Below are 23107 nucleotides of genomic sequence, written 5' to 3'. Positions count from 1 at the left end.
TTAATTTCAAATAAGGGTCACTACTTGGTATTAAAGCTGAGACAGCTGAAGTGAATGACATACTGGCTAGAGGATACATTAATTGAAATGGTGCAGCAGATTCTCAGGGACCTAATATAAAGATATTTTAGAATACTCAGAATAAGTATATTCCAGCTATAAAAAAATTCTAAAGGGTCCTACCATTTGGCGTAAACTTAAGTTGAAAAAGCAGCAAGCTTAAAGAGAAAACATAATTTCGCAAAGCTAAATAACAGTGACATTGCAACCAAAATGAAATAAAGTGATGAAGTTGCAGGCAGACGAGTGTCCATATTGACATGGACTTCATCCTAGAATCTTTGAAGAGGTGACTAACAAAGCAGTAAATGCATTTTCGATATGTTTGAGAAATGCATTTTCCGACGTGCTCTAAATTCTGGAAAGGTTCTGTCAGATTGTAATGCAGCAAATGCTTAGAAGAGTGAGGAGTGATTTAACTGAAATATTTAAGATCTTGAATGGTCTATAAGGAATGGGGATGGAAAAGATATCTTTTGTGCATAGGTCCAAACTAAGGCGTGGGGAAACACTATTTTTAAAATCAGGGGTTGCCTTTTTAGCAAAGGGACCAGGTGAAATTTTTCTTGGAAGGTTGTGAAACTTTGGAATTCGCTATCTCACTGAGTCATTGAATATTTTTAAGACTGAGGTGAGGGATTCTTGTTAGGAAAGGGCATCAAAGATCATTAGAAGTAGATAGGAATGCGCAAGTTGCAACACAAACAGATCAGGCATGATCTTACCTAACAGCAGAGCAAGCTTAAGGGACTGAATAGCCTACTTCTATTCCTAATACATACGCTTGTACACTTTGAAAGTATATCAATGTAGACATAAAGGAAATCAATTATTAACATGGGTAGGTGCAATTTAACCACCAAATCAACCTCGAAGCCTGTGGAATTTCTACCAATTTCTCTTTTTTTAATAGATCTCTTGAGATGGAGAATATTTCCAAGTTTTTACCAGGCAACTGGAGTAAATCACAACTGCAGTGGTAGTATTTCAACTTGGCTAACCCCTGGGACTCTCTTACACTGTTGGATAAGTCAGGCTTTATTTGAAAGCATTAAAACTTCGACAAGTATTCCTTTTGGCAGAGTTCCTAGCTTCAATTAATTCTTTGTTACCCAACCCAAAGTTTACATTGACTGAAATATTTGCATGCATTAGGTAAATAGCCTCTTTTCAGTACTTTGAATAACTGCCTGAATAAATATGCCATCAAATGGACAAGTGGCAAAATGTGATCTCAAAATCACATGACAGCATTACACAAAGATAATTACACTTTATAACAATGCAACATGAACAGTTACTGATTAGTTGAACTCATCACACTGACTTTATTGCAAAGACTGAATTCTGCCACATGATGCAGTGGAAGAAAAACTGATTCTCAAATGCAATTAACTTCAATTTCAAGTGAGAGAGGTTTGACTTGGGGGATAAAGAAACTAGACACTTTCTAAAGATTCAATGTAGGTGCTTTCACATTTACTGCATTAATGACTAAATAACTTAATTAAACAGAACATTTGCAGAGCTAGTTAATAAATTCCATTGCAAAAGTGTTTATCAATCAAAACTCACCACAAATATCTAAAATATCAAATTCCACCCAGAGAAAAATACTTACATACTAATAACTCTTCTCCATCCATTAATTTAAATCCCAAGTTAACTCTTTGCCTGTGTCAGTGTGTATTTCACAAGTGCAGGCTTGCAACCATTAGCAAGAAAATATTTAGCCACAGGCAACAACAAGTTCAAACCAGAAATTCTTACCTATTGAATTAAAATTCAACTGCTGTTGCTGCGGATTTTAAAGAGCCATAAAATTGAAAATACTGAAACTAACCAAAGTGCCTCTGTTTTTAGTTTCAACTTGTTCCCTGCTGTCATCTCACCACAGTCAAGAAGGATAACAAAATGTGAAGCTGGATGAACACAGCAGGCCAAGCAGCATCTCAGGAGCACAAAAGCTGACGTTTTGGGCCTAGACCCATCAGAGAGCTCTCTGATGAAGAGTCTAGGCCCGAAACGTCAGCTTTTGTGCTCCTGAGATGCTGCTTGGCCTGCTGTGTTCATCCAGCTTCACACTTTGTTATCTTGGATTCTCCAGCATCTGCAGTTCCCATTATCAGAGTCAAGACGGATGCAACTTTGACACCCTAATGAATTGAAATCTAGCTCATCCATTCCAGTAACAACACTGTTTTCTTTCAGCTCCACAACGTTGCTGTCTCTAATTCAGCTACTTTATACTCAAGATCCAATCCAAATTCTTTTCCATTATGCTAAGTTTCCTCATCGTGATATATCTCTGTTTCTAAATCCACAGTAACCTATCCTTTCAACTGTGCTGTCTATTCCTCACATCTATATCTCTCAGCTTTACCCATTTACTGTTTCCATGCAGCTCATGAACACATGGTTTTCAGGATTTAACAATTTAATAAAGTCTCTACATTACATACAATTGCTACAAATTGAAATACTACAACAATGCCCATTCTGGATACGAGATACAACTCGACTTGAACTCATTGACTAATATCTCCATCTATTTGATTTAATTTTCTTAAAAAATGTTGGAACTTGAAATGTCAAAGATTGCACACGAGTATCAACTACTCTAGGCTCAAATACAATGGCCAACCAAACTACTGAGAATACTGAAAGTAACAAGAACATCTATTTTTCCTTCAATAGGATATGATGATTAAAAACAAATATTTTATTTTATTGTTTGAGTTACGAAAGCAATTATGTACATTTTTTAAGCTACCACAGCACTAATCTCTAACCCTACTTTAGCTTTGTTCTGAATTTTGTTTGTGAAGAACTATTATAATAGGTGCTGCTTCATGAAAGAATAGGCACGGATAAAGGAACACAGTTTGGCATTTCTGGGTAGCAACACAACACGTTTACAACAGACTGCTCTACCTAAAAAGGAAGCTTTTCACACCTATAAAAACATATTATAACCATAGAAGGGGCATGGAAAATACACAGCTCTCTTGTGAACGCAAACACAAAGTTTCCCTTACGTGGCAAAGATTCTGCAGAAACCTTTGTAAACAGACGAACTGAACAGAAATCAATGAAGTAGGGGCACATTATATCTTAGGTATAAGGCACAGCAACAAGGTGATGCAGTTTTTGATATTTGGCAGGCTAAAGGTGATTGCATCATCTCGTCTGTTTCAGCATTTCACTCTTGTGTTGCTTGTAAATCAAGAAGTTTACAAAGTAGCTTTCAGACATTTGAACTTAGTTTCTGTGATTTTGTTTTCAATTTACAGGTCAATTTTTCATTGTAGAAAAGCATCAGTCTTGACTGTGTTTAGTACTCAATGTGGAGGTAATGGATTCAAGTCCTAAATACCATTCAAGTTTCTGTCACAATGAACAGTGAGCACATATTTAGGTGATAACACTGAGGATTTAAGCACATGATACATCATGACACTTGACTGCAGCATTAAGCGGATACTATCTGCACAATCCATCTTTTAGCTAAGATGTTGAACAGAAATTGTTTCTGCTATCCCAGAAGCTGTAAGGAGAAACCCCATAGCACCCCATCTGTGACTTTGTGACATCTGCCATCTGGCGGGGGGGACCAGCAGCAAGTGCATGGGGACACGGTCATTGCGCGACCCCCTCCGAGCCACACACCATCCTGACTCAGAACTACATTGTTGCTCTTCATGGTCACAAAGTCAAAATCCCAGAATCCCTCTTCCTAACAGTGCTGCCTGCCCCTATACTCAAGGACTGCAGCAGTACACCAGCAACTCAAGGCCCACAATAAATTCTGAACCACAGTCAGTGATGGTCACCCATTAATGAGTTTAAAAAATTTCAACATGTATGGTTGGAGCAGTGTAGGAGATAGTATCTGTTTCTTGGCTTACATTTATCTTGTCATCAACATCATTGAGAGGTAAGCATCCATTTCTTTGGTCAAGAGTCCCTCCTTTGCCCACCTCCGAACACTGCCCCCCGTCTGGCCTGTTATCAGAACTTGACCTATTCAGAGAAATACTGACATGACATCGGTCGTCTCAATTTCTTCCCCCTGTCCCCATCCCAAACATCTTCCCATGAAGTGACTGCAATCCGTGCTCTCAGATCCAATCCTGACTTTGTAATTCAGACCTACTGACGGGGTTGGTGCTGTTTTTGTCTGGCAGAGTGACCTCCACATTGCAGAGGCAGAGCACCAGCTCTCAGATACCTCCTCCTATCTCCCTGGGACCCCACCATAGAACATTAGGCTACTGTGCCCGTTATGGTCGCTAACTTTGTTTCTTCTGGTGATCTTCCCCAACCAACCGCCTCCAAGGTCACAGTATCCCAAGACAATTAGCTCACTTTTACCTTCTTCCCAAAATCCACAACAAGACTACCTGGGCAGACGGTTCATTTCTGCCTGCTCCTTCCCCAAAGACCCCTTCCTTCATCAACTTGATTATTTTTAATCTCCCCTTATCTAGTCTTTTCCCACTTATATCTGCAATTCCTCTGATGTTTTACATCAGTTTCAGAATTTCCAGTTTGCGGGCTCCAGCTGCCTCCTCTTTACTATGGATGTGCAACCCCTTTGTACGTCCACGTCCCATCAGACAGTCTCCAGGCTTTCCATTTCTTCCTGGAAAACAGGCCTGAAATGACTCCATCCACTATCGGATTCCTCCAACTGGCGCAGCTTGTCCCTACCCTGAACAACTTCTCTTTCACTCTTTTCAATTTCTTCAGGTCAGAGGTATCTACATGGGTCCCAGTTATGCCTCTCTGTGGGGTACATGGAGCATTCCTTGTTCCAGTCCTATTCTGGACCCCACACTAAATGCTTTCTCTGGTATTTTGATGATATCATCAGTGCCCGTTTTCCTCTCTCATCCGGACTTGGAAAAGTTTACCAATTTCACTTCCCATTTCCATCTTGTTCATCCCGACTCCTCCCTTCCCTTCTCTGACATCTGTTTCCTTTTCTGGGGTTAGATTGACTACCGATATCCACTACAAACCAACCAATTCCCACTTCAAGTTACTTGATTATTCATCCTCACACCCTACCTCCTGTAAAGATTCTATTCCATTCTCCTAATTCCTCTTACACCATCACACATGTTCTGATGAGGTCAACTTCAACTTGACTTAGTCTCCTTATGTGGCTCAGAGTCATATTTGGTTTTATAACAATTCTGTGAAACACCTTGGGATATTTCATAATGTTACATTAAATACAATTTCATGTTCAGAATGCCACTATTTGGGGAGCTCCCTCCTAAACTGGGCTTTATATGCTGTTAAATGTCATTTTAAAAACTCAGAGGAAACTAACTGGGAATCTAGAATGGCATAATGCAATCTAGAATGGCAGAATTCTTGTGACATGGAAAGTACACATAGCATCATTAAATCAAAAAACAACTTTCATTTACATGACTGTATCTTTGTTTTTTTTAAAACAAGTCAATTGAAGACTATTGGTTTAGCCTGACTGCCTAACCAGGATAGAGATAATGTCAAGACAAGAGTTGTTAAAATCATTGCTTCAGTTTTCAACTTGATGAACAATTCTGTATTCAGTCTACTCGAAATACTAAAGATAGCACCAGCTCACTATTTAAAATAAGAGCAATGCGTCCTAAAACAAGGATCGGTCTCAGACGAAGGGATTAGCCATTTAGGACTGGGATGAGAAGAAATTTCATTTCAAGGATTGTGGATATTTGGAATTATCTAGTCAAGGGTTATGGGTATGCATGGAGCAGATATTTGGATACAAAAACAGATTCAAGACATATGGGAATAGCATTACGGTCTTATTGAATGGTAGAACATATTTTTCAGGCTTTACCTTCTGTAATACCGATTCCCTCAATTATCTTTAGTGTCTGTGTTATTTTAACAATTTGAAAATTGTCTGAAAGGACTTATAGTTCTCCCGTCCAGTATCTGAACAATTCTGGGCGAACAACTCTACATCTCAAAATAGAGGGCACAATATCACAATCAGGTAAAGAACTATGACACAGATTTACTTTAATCCCCACATTTTGCAGATCTCAGCTGTACAGTTCAAGAGCTTCCCAAATCTTACCATGTAAAGCCACCACTCTTCACTATCGGCCTGGTAAGCAACAAACTGATCATCTGCTGGGTTTGTCAAATAAAATGGAATACAGGTCAAGCAAGAGAACAAGTGCAGAGGGAAACAATAAAATGACAGACCCTAAATAGATTGGCTTGCCTCTCCAACAGAACCTGCTACTTTCACCATTTTGATATCTAATCACTGATACAAATTAATTGGCTCTTGTTTGCCAAAACTCCAGAAATTCAATGTAGCTGCGCAGCTTGTTTACATTTAATTGCAGGTTTTAAACAGTATTAGATAGTACAGAAGCTTCCATGGATCACAGACTACAAACAAGGTCCGTTAAACATTAGACAGGTTCTTATCTAATTTAAACAGGACTGCACATAATTTTTAAAAACATTTTCACCAGTTCATGGGACTAATTCTACCAATAGCAAGTTATAATATAGTGTCTACCAGGTTTAACTGACTTGTTCACGTCATTGCGCTGCTTGTTCTCACTAGGATAATAATCAATTTGTATAGCATCTAAATGGAAAAGCATGCAAGGTTGATATGTAAATGTCAGGAGCATAAAACTTGTTGTAAAGAATCTCTCACAAGATTATGACACCTGCAAACAGGGCGGCTTCAATGAAATCAAAATCAATTCAAGATTGGACAGCTTTTATTTAATTAGATTATCTGCAAAATATCAAATTTGGAAACTCAGGGTGTTCATTATTCATCTCAACTAACATCCAATTTCATGCAACATTTTAGGCAAGCCACTACACCTGTTTACAAACTCATCCAACTTCGAGAAAAACAACTCTCCTACATGCATGAATCTCCTCTTAGAAAGCAAGAACTGCAGATGCTGGAGTCAGAGTCTCCTCTTTCTGGGCATAATGGAGTTTTAGTTATAATGCTTCACAGCAGCAAATCGAGGAGAAAACAGTATTGACAATTACAAGTATCATCATGAAGAATGGCCATTTTGATTAAACAGCAGGAGCGAAAATGCATTTGATCCACAGAAGCAATTAATGTAACATTTACTGGGTCCAAATTAGAGTCAGGCGAAGATGAAACACACCACTCAGGAACTCTGTACTTAATTTTTAAGACTCAAATAAAATTAGGCATGCACCATTGTGAAATATGCCAGAGCACTACAGAATTTCTGTTGTTCTTGATTTTATGGTGGCCCAGATTTATGGCTGGTTAAAACTGAGCAAGAGCAAAATGAGGCCAAGAATTAGCCATCATGCTCAAGTTTTTCCTTGCTGACTGGAAAAATGAACTCTGCAGGAGAGACCGGTTTAAAAGAATTAGTGTCAAGATGGTACAGAACATCACTAGTAACAAAGCAAAGAGTTTAGATCTTTCCTTAAAAGGATCAGTACAGAGGCAAATATCATTATCTGTTTCAAGGCAGTTTGTCAACCAGTCATACAAGGTTGTTTACATACCTAAGTAAGAGTGCTGGGAATAGTGCAAAAAACGGCACTACATCAATGCAGCACAGATGAGGGGTGATAAACATTCAGACAAATAAGTAGATTTCAGGTCTGCTATAGAGGTGTAATCCAAATTTTTTAAAGATTATATGGAGCAATGTAAACATACTTTGATCTTTTAAGAAAAGGATATTTTGCTAAGGAAAATGCACTGGTACAACAGCAACAATGTTACACCTAAGGATGAGGAGCTTGGATGCAGTCATGAAGTCTGCAGAATTCTTTTGTAAGAAAAAGAGGTCAGATAACCTAGTTTGGGAATGGAAATAAGGTGACTAGAGAGAGACAACACCTCTTTCTTCCATCTCTTTCTTTGTAACTCCCCTTGGCTGAAGAAACCAAGCTGACTTGTCCGTCATACTGAACCTGACACAGGCTAAGAACTAACTGGTCATATCCTCAACTTAGTTAAATTAAAAATTTAGTGACCAGTAGAGGAATGGGAATAGGAATAGAAATAGAAAAGAAACAGTGTAATTCAGTCGTAATAAGGCAAAGGACCACAGTTTGTGTTATTTAGGGAGAAATTCAAGTGCAGAACCTAAACAACTGCAGACACACTTGCAAAACAGAAGGTAAAAGAAAGGGGAAGGGAGTCAACATGGAGTGGAGGCATGAATCAGAAGATAAAGACATTGGAATGGAAAATGTAATGAAGCACAGGACTAAAGGAGCTAAAGGAAGAGGGATAAATATTGAAGTGGAAGACCACAAAGGCATTGGAGACCAGGAAAATTTTATGATGGGGTACTGGGCAACTACTAAAAAGGTTTGTGCAGTGGGTACCACCCCTACCTCTGAATCAGAAATTCTAGGTTCAACTCTAACGCCAGGTCTTGATGGTCAAGGAAACTACCCTTAAAAATGATTCCAATCTGAGCTGTTTGCAGATGGCTAGTGTGCAAGAAATTCCTGGTCAGCATATAATAAAACAAAACTGAAGCTTCCAACATGTCTAAACATAGCTCCAGGCTGTACAACACATGAAAATTTGTGTTGGCATAGTAACTCAGGGAACTAGTTGGGTTAATGGCTGCTGTAGATCAGACTGATTCCAACAGCAGGGGGTTCGATACCCATTCCAGCTGGTGTACATTTGGGACTTGCCTCCTTGCCCTAGAGAACTTCAGAAAAGAGACTAACAGAGGGTTAGGAGAATTTAATCATAATCACAGTGGATGTAGTTTTTGGATGACTGGGTCTGTTTCAGTACTATGACAGAAGTAAAGCTGATTTGAACAATTCAAATATGGAATTGTGGGGATGCATTTAGGATGTACCTGTGTTCTCAAGACAATGCACTCACCAGGTCAAATGCCAGAATTTTTTTTAAAAAATCACGATTTTAAGCTAAGTGTGGGATGGGTGAGTTTGATTGTGTTATGTCTATGGTTGACTATAATGGAGGTAGACTTGAAAAGGGAATACTTTATTGGAGGTCTCTGACCTCCACAGTTGGTCTTTAGAATGCCACCCCTAGCTCTTAACTCTAGGTCACCTGACCAGCTGTTTTAAAGGGGCAGCACACACCTAACTGCATATATTACAGATTGGTTGGAAAATCTATTGATTGCTTTCTCCATGGCAACAATAGGGTGCCCCATCAAGCTCTGAGATAATACAAGGAAAGGTTCAAGGTTTGAAAATATTTTTTATTTTAAAACAGGCCCCAACAAATGAATGTGTTGCTTCTAGTGAATGTGAATGAGCCATTTTCAAGCTTGACTAATTATCTTAAATTAGTTGTTAGTGCAGAGCAATTAGCAATCATCTCCAGAGTAATGAGAGATGTATCAACTTTCGGATTTGAATGCAGTAGCCTTTGATCCATTTGGAAGTTTGTGCTTGACAGAGTGAACAAATGGTTCAGACAGTCACCATTATGCCAGATAACTTTGATGTACTTTATTAAACATTAAGGTTAGCAAATGGTGAGGATCCTATTTACAAAATTGCTAATAAGGCCAATCAGCTATAGGAATCCCAACATGCAGATTAAAAAATCAGTAAAGGTAGGCTTGATAGAGGCAAAAACAGCAAAACAAATTTGTGGATTTCACAGTGAGACCATTGAGAAAATGAAGTGCATTAAAGTCCACCTCAAAAATGAACTTGAGTACAGGTGAAAATAGAAAATTTATAGCTAGATAATGACTGTATGAAACAAATGTTCTCAAACTCCAGATTTAAGAAAGGATCAGCCCATTGCCTATCAAACCAGGTGCCAGGTGAGAGCTTGCACAATAACCCGAGACCAGTTATTTTTCTTCTGTTACAAATATCTAACATCAATTTCCACTTGCAACTATAAGGCAGCCTTAGATACTCCAACAAGATTGTAATCATCTATGCTGTTATTTAAGCATTTCAAGTTATCACCAGACAGAAAGAACTGCAGATGCTGGAAATCGGAAACAAAAACAGAAAGTTGCTGGAAAATCTCAACAGGTCTGTCAGCATCTGCGAAGATAAATCAGAGTTAACATTTCGGGTTCAGTGACCCGTTATCAAAACCATCCTGAAAAAGGGTCACTAGACCCGAAATGTTAACTCTGATTTCTCTCCACAAACGTTGCTACAGCTGCAGAGATTTTCCAGAAATTTCTGTTTTGGTTTTAAGTTATCACATGAGTACACAGGTATGTCCTCAGCCATTACATCAAATTAAACAATAAGATCGGAAGACTGTAAAATAAATGCTGCTTGAAAAGGTCAACATTTCCTGTTTTTATGAAGGAAGGTATCTGCTAGCTAAATCATGCATTCAAATGAAAGTTGCAGAATTTTGCACAGAACAAAGCTATCTTAGTAAGTACATCCTAAAAAGGAATGATACCCAAGGAAAAGCATGTCCAAGAGCTCACAGCAAAGCAGGAAGGACACAAAATAATTTTGCTGTTTTGGCCCATCCTATCACCAATGTAACAACATTCAGAAAAATATTCAGTTATAAAAACCAAATTCAGCCAGTCTTGATGGGGTTGAGAATAAGTGGAACTGATGCAATTACAAATAGCTGTGGCCACAAAGAAATAAAAGTAGTTGAGTGGGCCATGACAGCAGGAAGCACTGAGCTAATTTATTGCTTTAAATGATCCAGTTCATTTCCTCCAAAAGTCTCATGAAAGGCCCCAACTGTCTTCACACATTCACACTCTTCATTGCTATGTGCAGCTGAGTAACAACTGTTGCTAAATCTTCACATATTCTATCAATTACAAGCAGTTAATTAATTTACCCGTGTGACAATGGCAGACCATTTGGGAGTAAATTCCCTTTTGTGCAATCATCCACTGTTTTACAATGTAAACAGGACTATGGCCCAGCAGAGCTAATATATGTCATAATTTCATAACAATCTTGACAGTTATTGTTGTAAAACATATATACCGATAAATTAGGAGCAGGAGTGGGCCACGTGGCCTCTCACATTTGCTTGGTCATACAATAAGATCATGGCTGAATAGATTACTTAACAGCCCTGAATACCCACAATAATCTTTCTCCCCTTATGAAAAGTATTTACCATTTCTTATCTCAAGCCAATTTTAGAAAATATAAATATGAAAATAGATTTTCAATCACGGTGTATATTGTCAAAGAAACTCTCATGCACAAAATGCAGGTCCTTACAGGCCTTTAGCTCACGTTCTCTTCCAAGTCACTTACAGAATGTAAAGAATCTTTAATTAATTATTAGCAACTGGAATTAACTACCCGACTGTATTGAAGAATAAATATTCATTGAAATTATAGTCCAATAATAAAGTTTTAATCAATGTCAGTTAATGCTAGGATCTACTGCTATTATTAATAGTATTTCAGTTAATTGGATGGCAATTGCAAATGACGTTATTGAATATTCATACACCTTAGAGATTTTTGAGGATCAACACTAGTACAAGTATTTCAATGGAGTTTATAGTCTGTCCTCCGTCCCACAATATACTTACGTATTGCACACAGTCATCGTTTGACATGTATCGCCAGTGCAGAACTCAGAGATGGTGCTGTACTGTAAGTTTATATGGTTGAAGAATGTTGTTGCTAAAGAAACAGGAGGAAAATAAAACTGTTATATGGTGGCATTTATGTCTGACATCACAAGGCACCACATTTATAGAAATGGTTGTAAATCAAATTACACAAGGTAATTTACATTGAACTCAAAAAATAGGATTGAATGAAGAGCCATCTTGTTTTCAGATTTCATCGCTATCTCCTAATTGATGTGAAATAGTCAAATATCTGCATGAACAGCAGATGGCATTACGAACAGAGTAAATTTATACAGGATGCAAACTTAATTTGACTCAAGGATGTAGAAACTAGCAAATACTGTTTTCCATGAAATTCTCACTTTAAAATTCTGTTTCAGGCCAGATATTTTACCAACAATTAAATCAAAAATGTCATTTAGGGCAGGTTTTATAAAAAATAAAATGTAAAAGATAGCAAGGAAAGGAGGAATAAATGAGTGAACTTTACATAGGTGGGCACTTCCATATCCTCCAAAGGATTTTTCCACTCTGAGGTTGTAAATAACATGATTTTGTACCTAGTAGCACAACATCTTCATATGGGCAACTTTTCCTTGCTAGTTTTCATTTTGACTTAAGGATGGTTTGCTGGTGGATGGTTCTGGACATCCACCAGTACTGTGGCAATAATGTGGCAAGTGTATGAATGGTCAGTCATCAGATGGTGCAACTACCAGCAGAGGTAGGCACAATATTTACAAATCTTCAGCCGCAGTGAGAACACTGGACAACACAGTTTTATGAAAGTTAAATTTTATTTGCATATTACAATTTTTCAAGAATATAACTAGGATGATAGATAAAAGGGAACCAGTCAGATGTGATACATTTGCTACAGGCAGTCCCCCCCATTGCAAAAGGGTTCTTTTTGGAGTCTGTTCACCAATCGATTAGTTTGCAAGTCAGAACACAATGCTGTACAATAGAGAGCAACTATTCATAATTACAGGAAATGTTCGCACGTCAGATTTTCAAAATTAAAACCATGTACGGATCACATGAGTGCGAGTGTTTGTAAGTTGGACGTTTGTAAATCAGGGACTCCCTGAATATCCACAAAAGGTATTTAGCAGTGTCAACAAGGTTAATATTACTGAAACAGCTGAGTTCAGCAACGTAAGGATCAAAATGTATCACAAGACCAAATTACATGCATCAAATTATATTCAGGTTTCGGTTTGCTTCCTGAACATAATCCATCTCACCTACAAAATGTTGGCACATAAATAGACCATTTGGGCTGTCCCCACCAATATCTCTGTTACACAAAACTACCTCCCGTGGCAACCTGGGGCAAATGCATTAGTGCAACATACCGAAGAGGAACTTACTATTGCTAGCTAGCCATTCATTCAGGTCAATTTCATGTGGTAAAGTCACCAGTTCCTTAAAGTTGAAATCTATTATTCTTGCTTTGGTATATTCAGGCTCCAGATACAATTTCTTCTCCTCTGCTCCTGTTTTTTTACCGTTTGGCTTAGTCTTTGACTTCCTGAAACAAAATAAACAAGGGATTAATTGAATGAGGCAGGATTGGATAAATTTCAATTTGAAATGTGTACTATTTTGTTTGTAGTCTCAAACATTCATGATTTTTACATGAATATCACAAAGGAAATTCAATGTGCAGTATGGTGTGCAAGACAATGAAATCTAACAAAAACAAAATGAGCATGGGAATAGGGAGGAATGCCAAGATATTATTCCTTGCCAGAATATACCAAATAACAATCACCATACATAAAGATCTGTCTTCCCCTCCCTACTTCCTGCTTTATTACAATTCAAATGGAAAGGCTGTTCTTTGTGATAACGTGATTTGAGTAGTAAAACAGAAATGCATTTTTAAAACATCCAAAGAAAATTGCAGTTAGAGCTGTATACTGTATTGAACATCAGTACCACACTAATCCTTAAAAGACATATTATTCAGCATTTTGACCATGTATATTTAGCCTTAACCGGCTGTCCAGCGCAGATGCCCAGTTCACAAGAATGACACTAATGATGTATTGTTCTGAGTAAGAATGCATTAGCAAAGTACTGAAGTTACTTTAAACTCAAATTACCTCAGTTAAGCCAAATTAACTCCTCCATAATCATGCAAAGTCCAACTGAGTTTGTGAATGTTACAAACTGAATCAAAGTTTTACCTAAATCAATCTTCCTAATTAGATGCAGAAAATTGCCCAAGGTGTAACATAAAATGCTATTCAGGGGAATTCATCTGGAACTTTCATATTTAAACTGAATTATTTCCAATTTTTTTTAAACTTGTGAACAATTCAAGTCAAGCAGAGAAGGAAAAAGTCTGGTACTGATCACCCTAAAATTGACCAACTAGAGAAGGCTGAAGGCACAAATAGCTCAGCAATGTTTAAAAGTACAGAACAACAGCACAATGCTCAACTGTAATCCCGATTACTCCACCCCAATATCCTTTTTAAGTAACCATCTTGAATATGCATCTTACTTCACACAATTCCCTGACAGCAAAGCCCAGCTTACTGATAGAATTCTTTTGATTGCTGCATGAACCAACTGCTAGGTGAATAGGGCATTAGACAGTTAGACCCATTCTCTCTGTACTGACTCTCCCCAAAAACTAAATGAAGATCAGGAGCCCACCACATCTAAAATCACATACATCCAATAGTATCATATTTATAGGCAAACTTTCTGGCTTGAGTGACTCAGTTTCACATGCAATGTTTTTGTCAAGGTCTAAATGGTTTCCTTACAATATCATCCCATTTGAAGCTCATTTGGCTGAATGGCTGCTTTACAGCACAGCAACACTAACAGAGGGGCTTCAACTCCCAAATCAGCTGACATTACCATAAAGTCTCTCCTTCTCAACCTCTTGCCTTGCCTGAAGTGTGTTGAGCCTCAGGTTAAACCATCATCAGTCGTCTCTCTCTAATAAGAGAGAAATGCTACGATCCTCTGGGACTTTACCTTAGCACATTTCAAAGGAATTAGAATCTATTAACTTTAGCCAATTACATTGCTTTAAAAAAAATTAGTGATATAATTAACCAAGTTAGTTAAATAGCAAAGGAAGCTTTTTGCACAGACTAAGACAATGCAAACTAAGTAACCGAATTTGAAATGCACTGTAAACTACTAATTCTGCATACGATAAAGGGAGAAAGCATAAGTGCCTTTGCCAATTAAACAAGACTTTGTAAAAGTTATTTTAGGTTTCAAAGGATGCCAGAGTGTTTCATATGCCACGTTGCCCCATATAGTAAAGATGATTAAATAATCAGTTTGGGCGCGGAATGTTGCTCAGGACACAGGACGAGAATACCTACCACTCTTTTGAATGCATTCACCTGAACCTAAAAAAGGAACAGATGGGTCCTTGCTTCACATCTCATTTAAAGGATGGCACCTTCAATACTAAACTGCATCAGCTGGGGTTGGAATTGAACCTACCCAACTCCGATGCAGGCTTGCTGGCACTTTCTAGACCTATTTCAATGGAGTCCAAATAAAGTGAAGCATGTGTAAGTCTGTGATGCTTTTGTTTCCTCTTCAATGATCATTACTAAACTATTTTCAAGTTTTAATAACCTCTGTAGAAGAAATGCACCCCAGGTGACCATAAACCTCACAAAGTTCCTTACACCTCATCACAGAACTGGTCAGACAGGAAACTCAAAGTTGCCATTCATTCTGTGAATCCTGAAAGATATAATGGTGTGGTGGGTATTCATATGGTGAGCAACAGGCCAGGTCTTACTTCTGAGTAAAGGGTAGATGGTGAGAGGAAGGAAGGAGACAGAAGGAACTCATATGGAAGTAATGTATGCTTTTGAGGTCATGGATCCAGCATCTTGAAGTGCTTCCCAACCATAATCAAATACAGCACTAATTAGCTCAAAACATCTATTTGCAGCTAAACTTCATTAGTCTACTTGCCATCGTATGACATTTTGGACACCAGCCAATTGTTCATAGCAGGCATCAGCATTTTTGGGAATAACATTTTTCTGGCAATGCACACTGTTTTTCCTGTTCGATTTATACAAGGAAAAAAAAACCAATAATACTGCCAGATGCCTTTTTCACCCTATTCTCACCAAAATCTTTTCCTTAATAGGTAATCTCTGTTTAACATTTCCAGGATCTGCTTTTGCAAATCAAATCTTGAGCTGATGCAGAGGCACGGATATGCTGGAAAGACAGAAAGGAGTCGTTTTAATATGCAGCTGCAACTCCATCAATATTGTTACATATGTGAAAGATGTTAGAATTCACATTTCTGAAGAACTACAACTGGTCAACTGTTTTAGATCAGTTCAAGTAGTTTGAAGTTTCAAATTCCTGCTAAACAACCTACAATGCACGAACGGAAACATGGCAATGCTGCATACATTTTTCATTTAGACTCTAACACTTGGAGCCACATATTTTCAGTTCCGATATATCCAACATATTTGCACTGCAAACCTTCTTTTTTAAAATAGCAATGATAAAACAACATACTTTGCCACAATGATCCAACAATCCATTTTTGGCAGCTGTTTCAGAATACTTAAAGCAGTTTTGTGGGTCTTCATAAACTGCTCTGTAAATCACAGCCAGCTGCATTTTATCCTATATAATCCTTAATGGAGGTTTGCAGAGCATTTATCATAGTATTACAAGATTAACTGAAATCTATTTCAGCTCAATATCAAATCTGGAAAATGCAACCACAAACAATTGTAAACCCAATCCTCAAAAACTGGGAGGGGAATGTAGTAAGGATAAGGCCAATTTGAATTTTTGAAACAAGCCTACAACCTCGGGAAATGAGCTGTAGTTGTAAGCAAGTCACACAGCATTCCAGCTGAAAAGGCAGGCAGCTAGCGCAATGTTGCCAGGCATTTGGCATTGATACTTAACCTTATTTGTATACAAATGAAACTTTTCCATTTGCAACCAGGTTTGTAAAACAGTATAAAACAGTACAAGCATGTATGTCATCCTTTAATCAGGAGTCTATTTTTGACGCAATTGGTTTTTCTAGAATGTTTGTTTAAATTACTATTATGACAACAGCTACATTTACTTATTCCTCCTAGATGCCATCCTGACTTGTTATAAACATTCGTAAGACTTGATCATACAACACAGCATTCGTTATGCTACCGTGGTTGAATGCTGATCATTTTCATTTTGGTAACAGTGCTACTTTATCCTTGATACAAGTCAACTTGCATTTGTGATTCACTACCAGTCAAAGCACAATAATGTGCACTCTTTAGAATGTATTCTCCTGGCTTGGTACTCTATCATTTAAAGAAAACAAATAGACACTAGGCTGAATTTTGATGATGAAAGGTTATATTTAAGTATAGTTTTTTTTATTTTTAGAAACTTATTTTCTTTACCGTTAAATGCTCTTCTCTGCCACATTTGCAGAGTTAGGTCCCTTATGTGAAAGGAATGAATATACAAGGTAAACAAGTGTTTCAGAATACATTCAAATTACAACTCTAGGATTGGTGCAACATCAACAGTTTTGTACTGATGCTACAGTAACAGGGGAAACAATCTGAATCCAGCAACAAGGCCTGATATGATGGCAGGACAAAATTGAGTGGAGCCTGATAAAGGATGAAAAGTCACTCTTGAAACTAATAAAAGCTGTGATATCTAATTTATACACATTCTACAGGACTTCAAAACAGTTTCAGTATTATATTTAATGCAACTGTGTTCATGAGCAGCTGTTCATTTGAAGGAACGGTACGTGTCAACCCAAGCAACTTCATAAATCACAGGTTTGTACACAAAATGTAACCTGCATTTTTTAGTTTATGGGTTGGTTCTCAGTAGAGCTGGTCTATTTTCTGCTATTAATACCTAGTCTTCATCTATATCATTTCACTATCGCTGGTAGAGATCCCTTCACCTTTTACTCTGGCCACCTTTACTATCTGTTCCAGTTGCTACTGTTCTCCACTTTTCCACAGCATAAAAAAAACTGGGCCTTTTCCAGTGTTCTTCAGTCCTGAAGGAGTCATATTGGACTCATCACTGCTTCTCTCTCCACACATCATCAGACCTGCCGCGTTTCTCCAGAATTGTGTTTTAAATATAATACACTGCAGATATATTAAAAAGTTCAAAGCATGATTCCAATTCATCTTGCAGCAAATATCTACTCGGTACATTACATTACCTATGGCTAAGATATGCAGCTTTGAGTACCAATAATAAACATAGAAATATAATAGACATTAAGAACAAAATTCAATTACACTGTAGAACATATTACAGCATGCTAGAATAAAATCATGTCCCTAAATATGGTCTATATATGGTATTCTACAACATCCATTTTCCCCATATTATATAAAAAACCCAAAATATTCTACAAAAGTGAATATTTTCCCAACTCTAAACAACTATTCAGTGCACAAATATTTACATGATGCTACGAATATCTTGACTGCACAACATTTATGCCAAGATAATTACTGACTGTATATTTTATTATTTCATTAAATCACAGTGAGCGATCACAATGGTAGCCTCAGCACCAAGTTCTCTGTGGGCAATAGATGTTGTAATCAAACTTCACCCTTCAAATTACTGAGAACAACCTATTATCTGGTTGCAGTTGGAAAGGCAGCTGCTCAGAACTGTATCCGTGCCTGCAAAATTTTCTTATCAATGAAGGAGGGGGATGGCCTCATTAGGATTAAAATGAAATGATTTCAGAACAGTTTTAAATCTTCTATGTGTAAACGATCTTGAGAAACTGTCCACGTGTCACAATTCGATTAACTCTGGTACTGGACAATGAGAGCATCTACAAATACATATGGAAGGTACTCAAGTTGGAAAATAAGGAATTAAGTAGAGCAGTTCCTTAAATTTGCCTGTCTCCATCATCCCTTGGCCCAGACTGATTGATGTAATTATAATCTTACATTAAGTAATCCTCCCACTATTCAGAAAAATCGCCCATGCTCAAACTACTGCTAGACAAGATTTAAAGTTACATTTACAATAGCTGTACTTCTGCATTCAATTTATTTATGGCACAGCCCAGGCTGCTCTGAGTAAATGTGGGAATAATATTTCACTCACCTTGAGGATTCAGTAGCAGAGAATTTACATTAAATGTAACGGACAGAAGCTTAACTCATGGAGAAAGATTGTGTGGTTTCAGTGAAAGTAATGAAGTCATTGACATATCATGTGGTCTGTAAGCATACTATAAGGCACACAATATCTCAAATTGTTTCCAGAAGAAAACAGATAAATTCTTGCAGCATGACCATTTCTCCCAGTCCGTTGCAAGCGTGCTCAGTAAGCTTTGGCTCACAAACACCAAATCTCTGCACCAAATTTTGTACAGTTTCAAGTTTTATAACTTGAGCAGCACGGATCAAATACTTAACTGTTAACAAAATGATCTTATAGCAAGAGCAAAACTACCTCCAAATTGATCTGGCTGAACATACTTCCATAGATCCACGGTTAGTTCCATACAAATTCTGGATTGCAATAAATCCTCTGGTGGTCAGATAAGATAATGTAGGCAACAAAATAAGTTGCGCAAAATTAGCTGTCATGGTTAGCCATGAATTCAACTTACCCAAGATCAAGTGAAATCAATTTTAAACTTAGGTCACACAGACACAAACTGAACTCAGTTTGTCGCTTTCTAGTGTATCAATAAATAAATAAATAAATAAATAATTAGCCATTGCAGTATGCAAGCTTCTTGTCTATGTATTCTGGTTAGACATTAAATCATACTGCTGCAGGTGGCACAAAATCAAGCAGTTACTGTCCAAGCTAGTGTGAAACACTAAAACAATGTTTTAACTTAATGAACTGACAACCTACAACAAGCCCATCCAATGGACAAGTTAAATATTTAGTGCACTATTTAAATATTTCACCACCTTTTAAAAGGTTTCCATTGATGTAAACAAAAATGCAGTACATTGTTACATGTAGTCTGCACAGTGCAACAGCTAACATATTTATTGATGCTTAATTCTTCCCACAGCAAACTTAATAAAAATGTTGGAACAGAAACAAAGCTGCTGGAAAGGCTCAGCAGGTCTGGCAGCATCTGTGAAGGAGAAAACAGAGTTAACGTTTCGTGGTGACCCTTCCTCAGAACTAGACAGCGAAATTAAAGTTGGTGGACAAGAGGAGAGACTGGAACAGAAATCCCAGAGAGAGGAGCAGAACTTCAAGGTGGGCATGCCTGGAAGAGATGTGGCAGTGAATTAAATACTAAATAAAAACCAAAAGAACTGTGGATGCTGTAAATCAGGAACAAAGTTGCTGGAAAAGCTCAGTAGGTCTGGCAGCATCTGTGAAGGAGAAAAAAAGAGTTAACGTTTCAGGTCCTATGACCCTTCCTCCGAACTGAACTTCCAATTCCAGCAACTTTGTTTTTGTTCTTGATTTACAGCATCCGCAGTTCTTTTGGTTAATAAAAACGTTACCGCCTTCAGTAATTATTCATCCATGCATATCATGCCAATTTTGATTGTTTGTAAACTAATTATATGGAAGGTGACTGTCCCTTTGGGACTGGGCAAGAATTTAAGCAAGTCAGTCATCAGTTAACAGAGTAATATCTCGTCAGTTGCTTAAGCTAGTTCAGTTAACAGGAATGAAATGACAAACTATAAACATTTTAATCATATTTTCCCCATTTCAAAGCTACTATTATTTCATAAAAACACTCTCTACCTCAGGACTTTTTCCATGGCTTGCAGAACCATCTTGTAACACACTCCAGTTTTCTGCTGTCCAAGTAATGACCTATCTTCACTTTGGTTCAAATAATCTCCCACCATCGTAGTTTCTCAGTTTTCAGACTTCCTTTGTCTGTGTACAGCTCAAACTAGTCAAACCACATTCACATTTACATCAGCACTGAGCTTCAAACAACCTTTACTTCCAGCCAATCAGCTTGGGCTTGGCATGAAAGGACAAGGAATCCACTGATTTCATCAACATCCCAGGCCATAAATCTAGGGAGCGTCTACAAAGAGAAAAAAACTGCTTTAGGTGTGCAATTTAACTCTAGAACAGTTTTTGAAGATACTAGAGGTAGTAACTAATTCCTGTTTCAGTATCTTTCCCACATCTTTACTGTTCACTTTGTTATTGGACAAGATACTTTTCCAACAAGATTTCTCACTCCCTCCCCCACCTTTTTAGTCCGTTTCTGCACCCCTTTCTGCTTTCTATCATCAAAAATGTGAACAAGCTCCCTTGCTCTAATGTCAATTGATAAGCAGATGTTACATGCTAGGCTTGCACAATTTTCACATCAGAAATGCCTCACCATACAGAAATTTTACAAATCAGCCTCTATTCAGCATCTTATCTCCCACAGCATGTTGGTAAACTTTGAATTGTTACTTTGTTTTACGTGCCAAGTCTAGTGGTGTAGTGGCAGCTTCCCTTCCTTTGAACCAAAAGACAGAGGTTCAAGTCCGACCTATTCCAGAGATGTGTAATGACACGTCTGAATAGGGTGACCAGAAAACATCTAAAATGGTTCACAATAAAATTTAAAAAGTCAGTAAGTGTCATAACTCATAAGCAACAAATTAATGAATGAAACTGCATCTATGTTCTGGAACATGGGCAGATTTGCATTGAAAAGAATAGTTTTACTTCAAAAGTCAAGTATCTTCAAGCGTTTAAATTTGGAATAGAAACATAGAAAATAGCAGCAGGAGGCATTGCCTCTTGAATATTTCCAATTTTTTGGCATCAACTACTTCCTGTTGTAATTAAATTTCACAGGCTCACCACTCAGAGAAGAAATGTCTCATCTCCATCCTGAATAGTCTACCCCGAATCCTCATCCTGTGACCCCTGGTTCTGGACACTCCCACCATCAGGAACATCTTCCCTACATCTACCCTGTAAGCTGGTTTTATTCCAAACGTAAACCAAACAGCAACTCAAAATCAAGTGGGAGATTTGCCATCGGTAAGTGCTCCAGCCAACGCTCCAAACTCTTAGTTTGAAAGAGACACTGCATGGACTGGTGATTTACACCATCTGTAGCTTCTAAATGTCAAATTTTTTTAAAAATCTTTGCATTATGCTTTTCAAATTACCCTTATGTAGAATGCACGCAAGTGATTTCTAGTTTTTGAACATACATGCAGTCAAAACAACAATAGGCATTTGAAACTGATAGTTTCACTTAAAGAAGTCAAAAATACAGTAAACTTCTCCATCTTGTGAATTTGAGTTCAAGCTAAGAAAATGTCAGATGACATGATTAATCTTTTAATATTTCCTTAAGCATTTTACAGCTAAGTGAAAGCATGACACTGCAGATTTTGATTACAACACAACTTTTGTAAATTAGATAAAATGGAAGCATAGAACTTCAGTGTATGTGATAGTACATCAATCAAGGTTCCATTAGAAGCTCTTCAACTGTTTTCAGTGAAACACAAAAGATCATAGTGTACGAATAAGCTTTGGTACCCGTATAGGCAAGCACAAATCAGTTCAGGATCAAAAATAGAAAATTGGTTTCTTTAAAGATGATGGTTTGAGCGCTTACAAATTACAAGCAACCTTCTCCAGAAGCAAATTAATTTGGGTGCTTCAAAAACTATGTGGGCAAAAGGAAAAAAAACACAATGCACCTCTGACACTGATCACTGAAGTTATTGACAACAAAGCCTTCAGTTGCATGGCCCCTAAGCACCATGCACTGAAAATGTCAGCCCACCTCTCTGTGGTCAGTTAAGACACTCCTTGAAACTTATTTCTTTGATCAAACTGTCATTTTTCCTAATTTCTCCTTTCTTTTATTCACTTTGCATTGTGCATTTTACTAATCAGGAAATTATTTGTGGAATCTGCATCACTATGTGCAAGAGGATACATATCATCGTTCTGCTAGGATTGCAATTCAACAAGACGGTTTCATTCACGATAACTCCCATCTTCTGCACTGAGTCACAAACAGTGCTTTTTCTGTGGAGAACAGAGTGTGCACAGTACAGTCAAGCCAGGACATGCTCAAGCTCACATCTGTCTAAACTACTCGACCAGACAGGTTGAAACAGGAATAGATTTTTTTAAAAAATGCATTTCATAGAAAACCATGCATGAACTGGCTTCTTTCAGCATTTTGTCCCTGTGTAAACACAACCAGTAGAAACTTGCTCAAGGCAACAGTGGTCTAAAGTTAAGGCAAACTGATACAAACCATATAAGCATAAAAATGAAGCAAATACCACAAGCAGCATAATAGCCTAAGTGTGCTACTCCACAGCTTTTGGAATTCAAATAGAATATTTTCAGGAAGTGTGGGAAGTGAGTAGCACGGTTGGCAACATTACTCCAAAACTAACCATTAACTCAAACTGCCTAACTGTCCACACACTTCT

At 37.7% G+C, this 23107-nt stretch overlaps 1 protein-coding gene across 7 annotated transcripts in view; it reads right to left on the bottom strand.

Annotated features, from left to right (window-relative positions):
- Positions 1-23107, bottom strand: part of mob2a (MOB kinase activator 2a) — a 208578-nt gene that overhangs the window by 13248 nt on the left and 172223 nt on the right. For 5 of the 7 annotated variants that reach the window (XM_048545879.2, XM_048545880.2, XM_048545876.2 and 2 more), the window contains 2 exons: positions 13037-13197; positions 11619-11712 (listed from right to left, as the gene is read on the bottom strand). In XM_048545879.2, coding sequence (XP_048401836.1) covers positions 11619-11712; positions 13037-13197 — 255 coding nt within the window. Of the gene's footprint in view, positions 1-11618; positions 11713-13036; positions 13198-15793; positions 15888-20426; positions 20602-23107 lie in introns of those variants that run through there. The other 2 variants (XM_059652026.1, XM_048545871.2) reach the window with 2 other exon arrangements.

Source organism: Stegostoma tigrinum, chromosome 17 (assembly GCF_030684315.1).
Source record: "Stegostoma tigrinum isolate sSteTig4 chromosome 17, sSteTig4.hap1, whole genome shotgun sequence".
Taxonomy (NCBI): Eukaryota; Metazoa; Chordata; class Chondrichthyes; order Orectolobiformes; family Stegostomatidae; genus Stegostoma; species Stegostoma tigrinum.
Note: the sequence above shows the minus strand (reverse complement) of the source record. Positions and strands in the feature narration are given on the sequence as shown.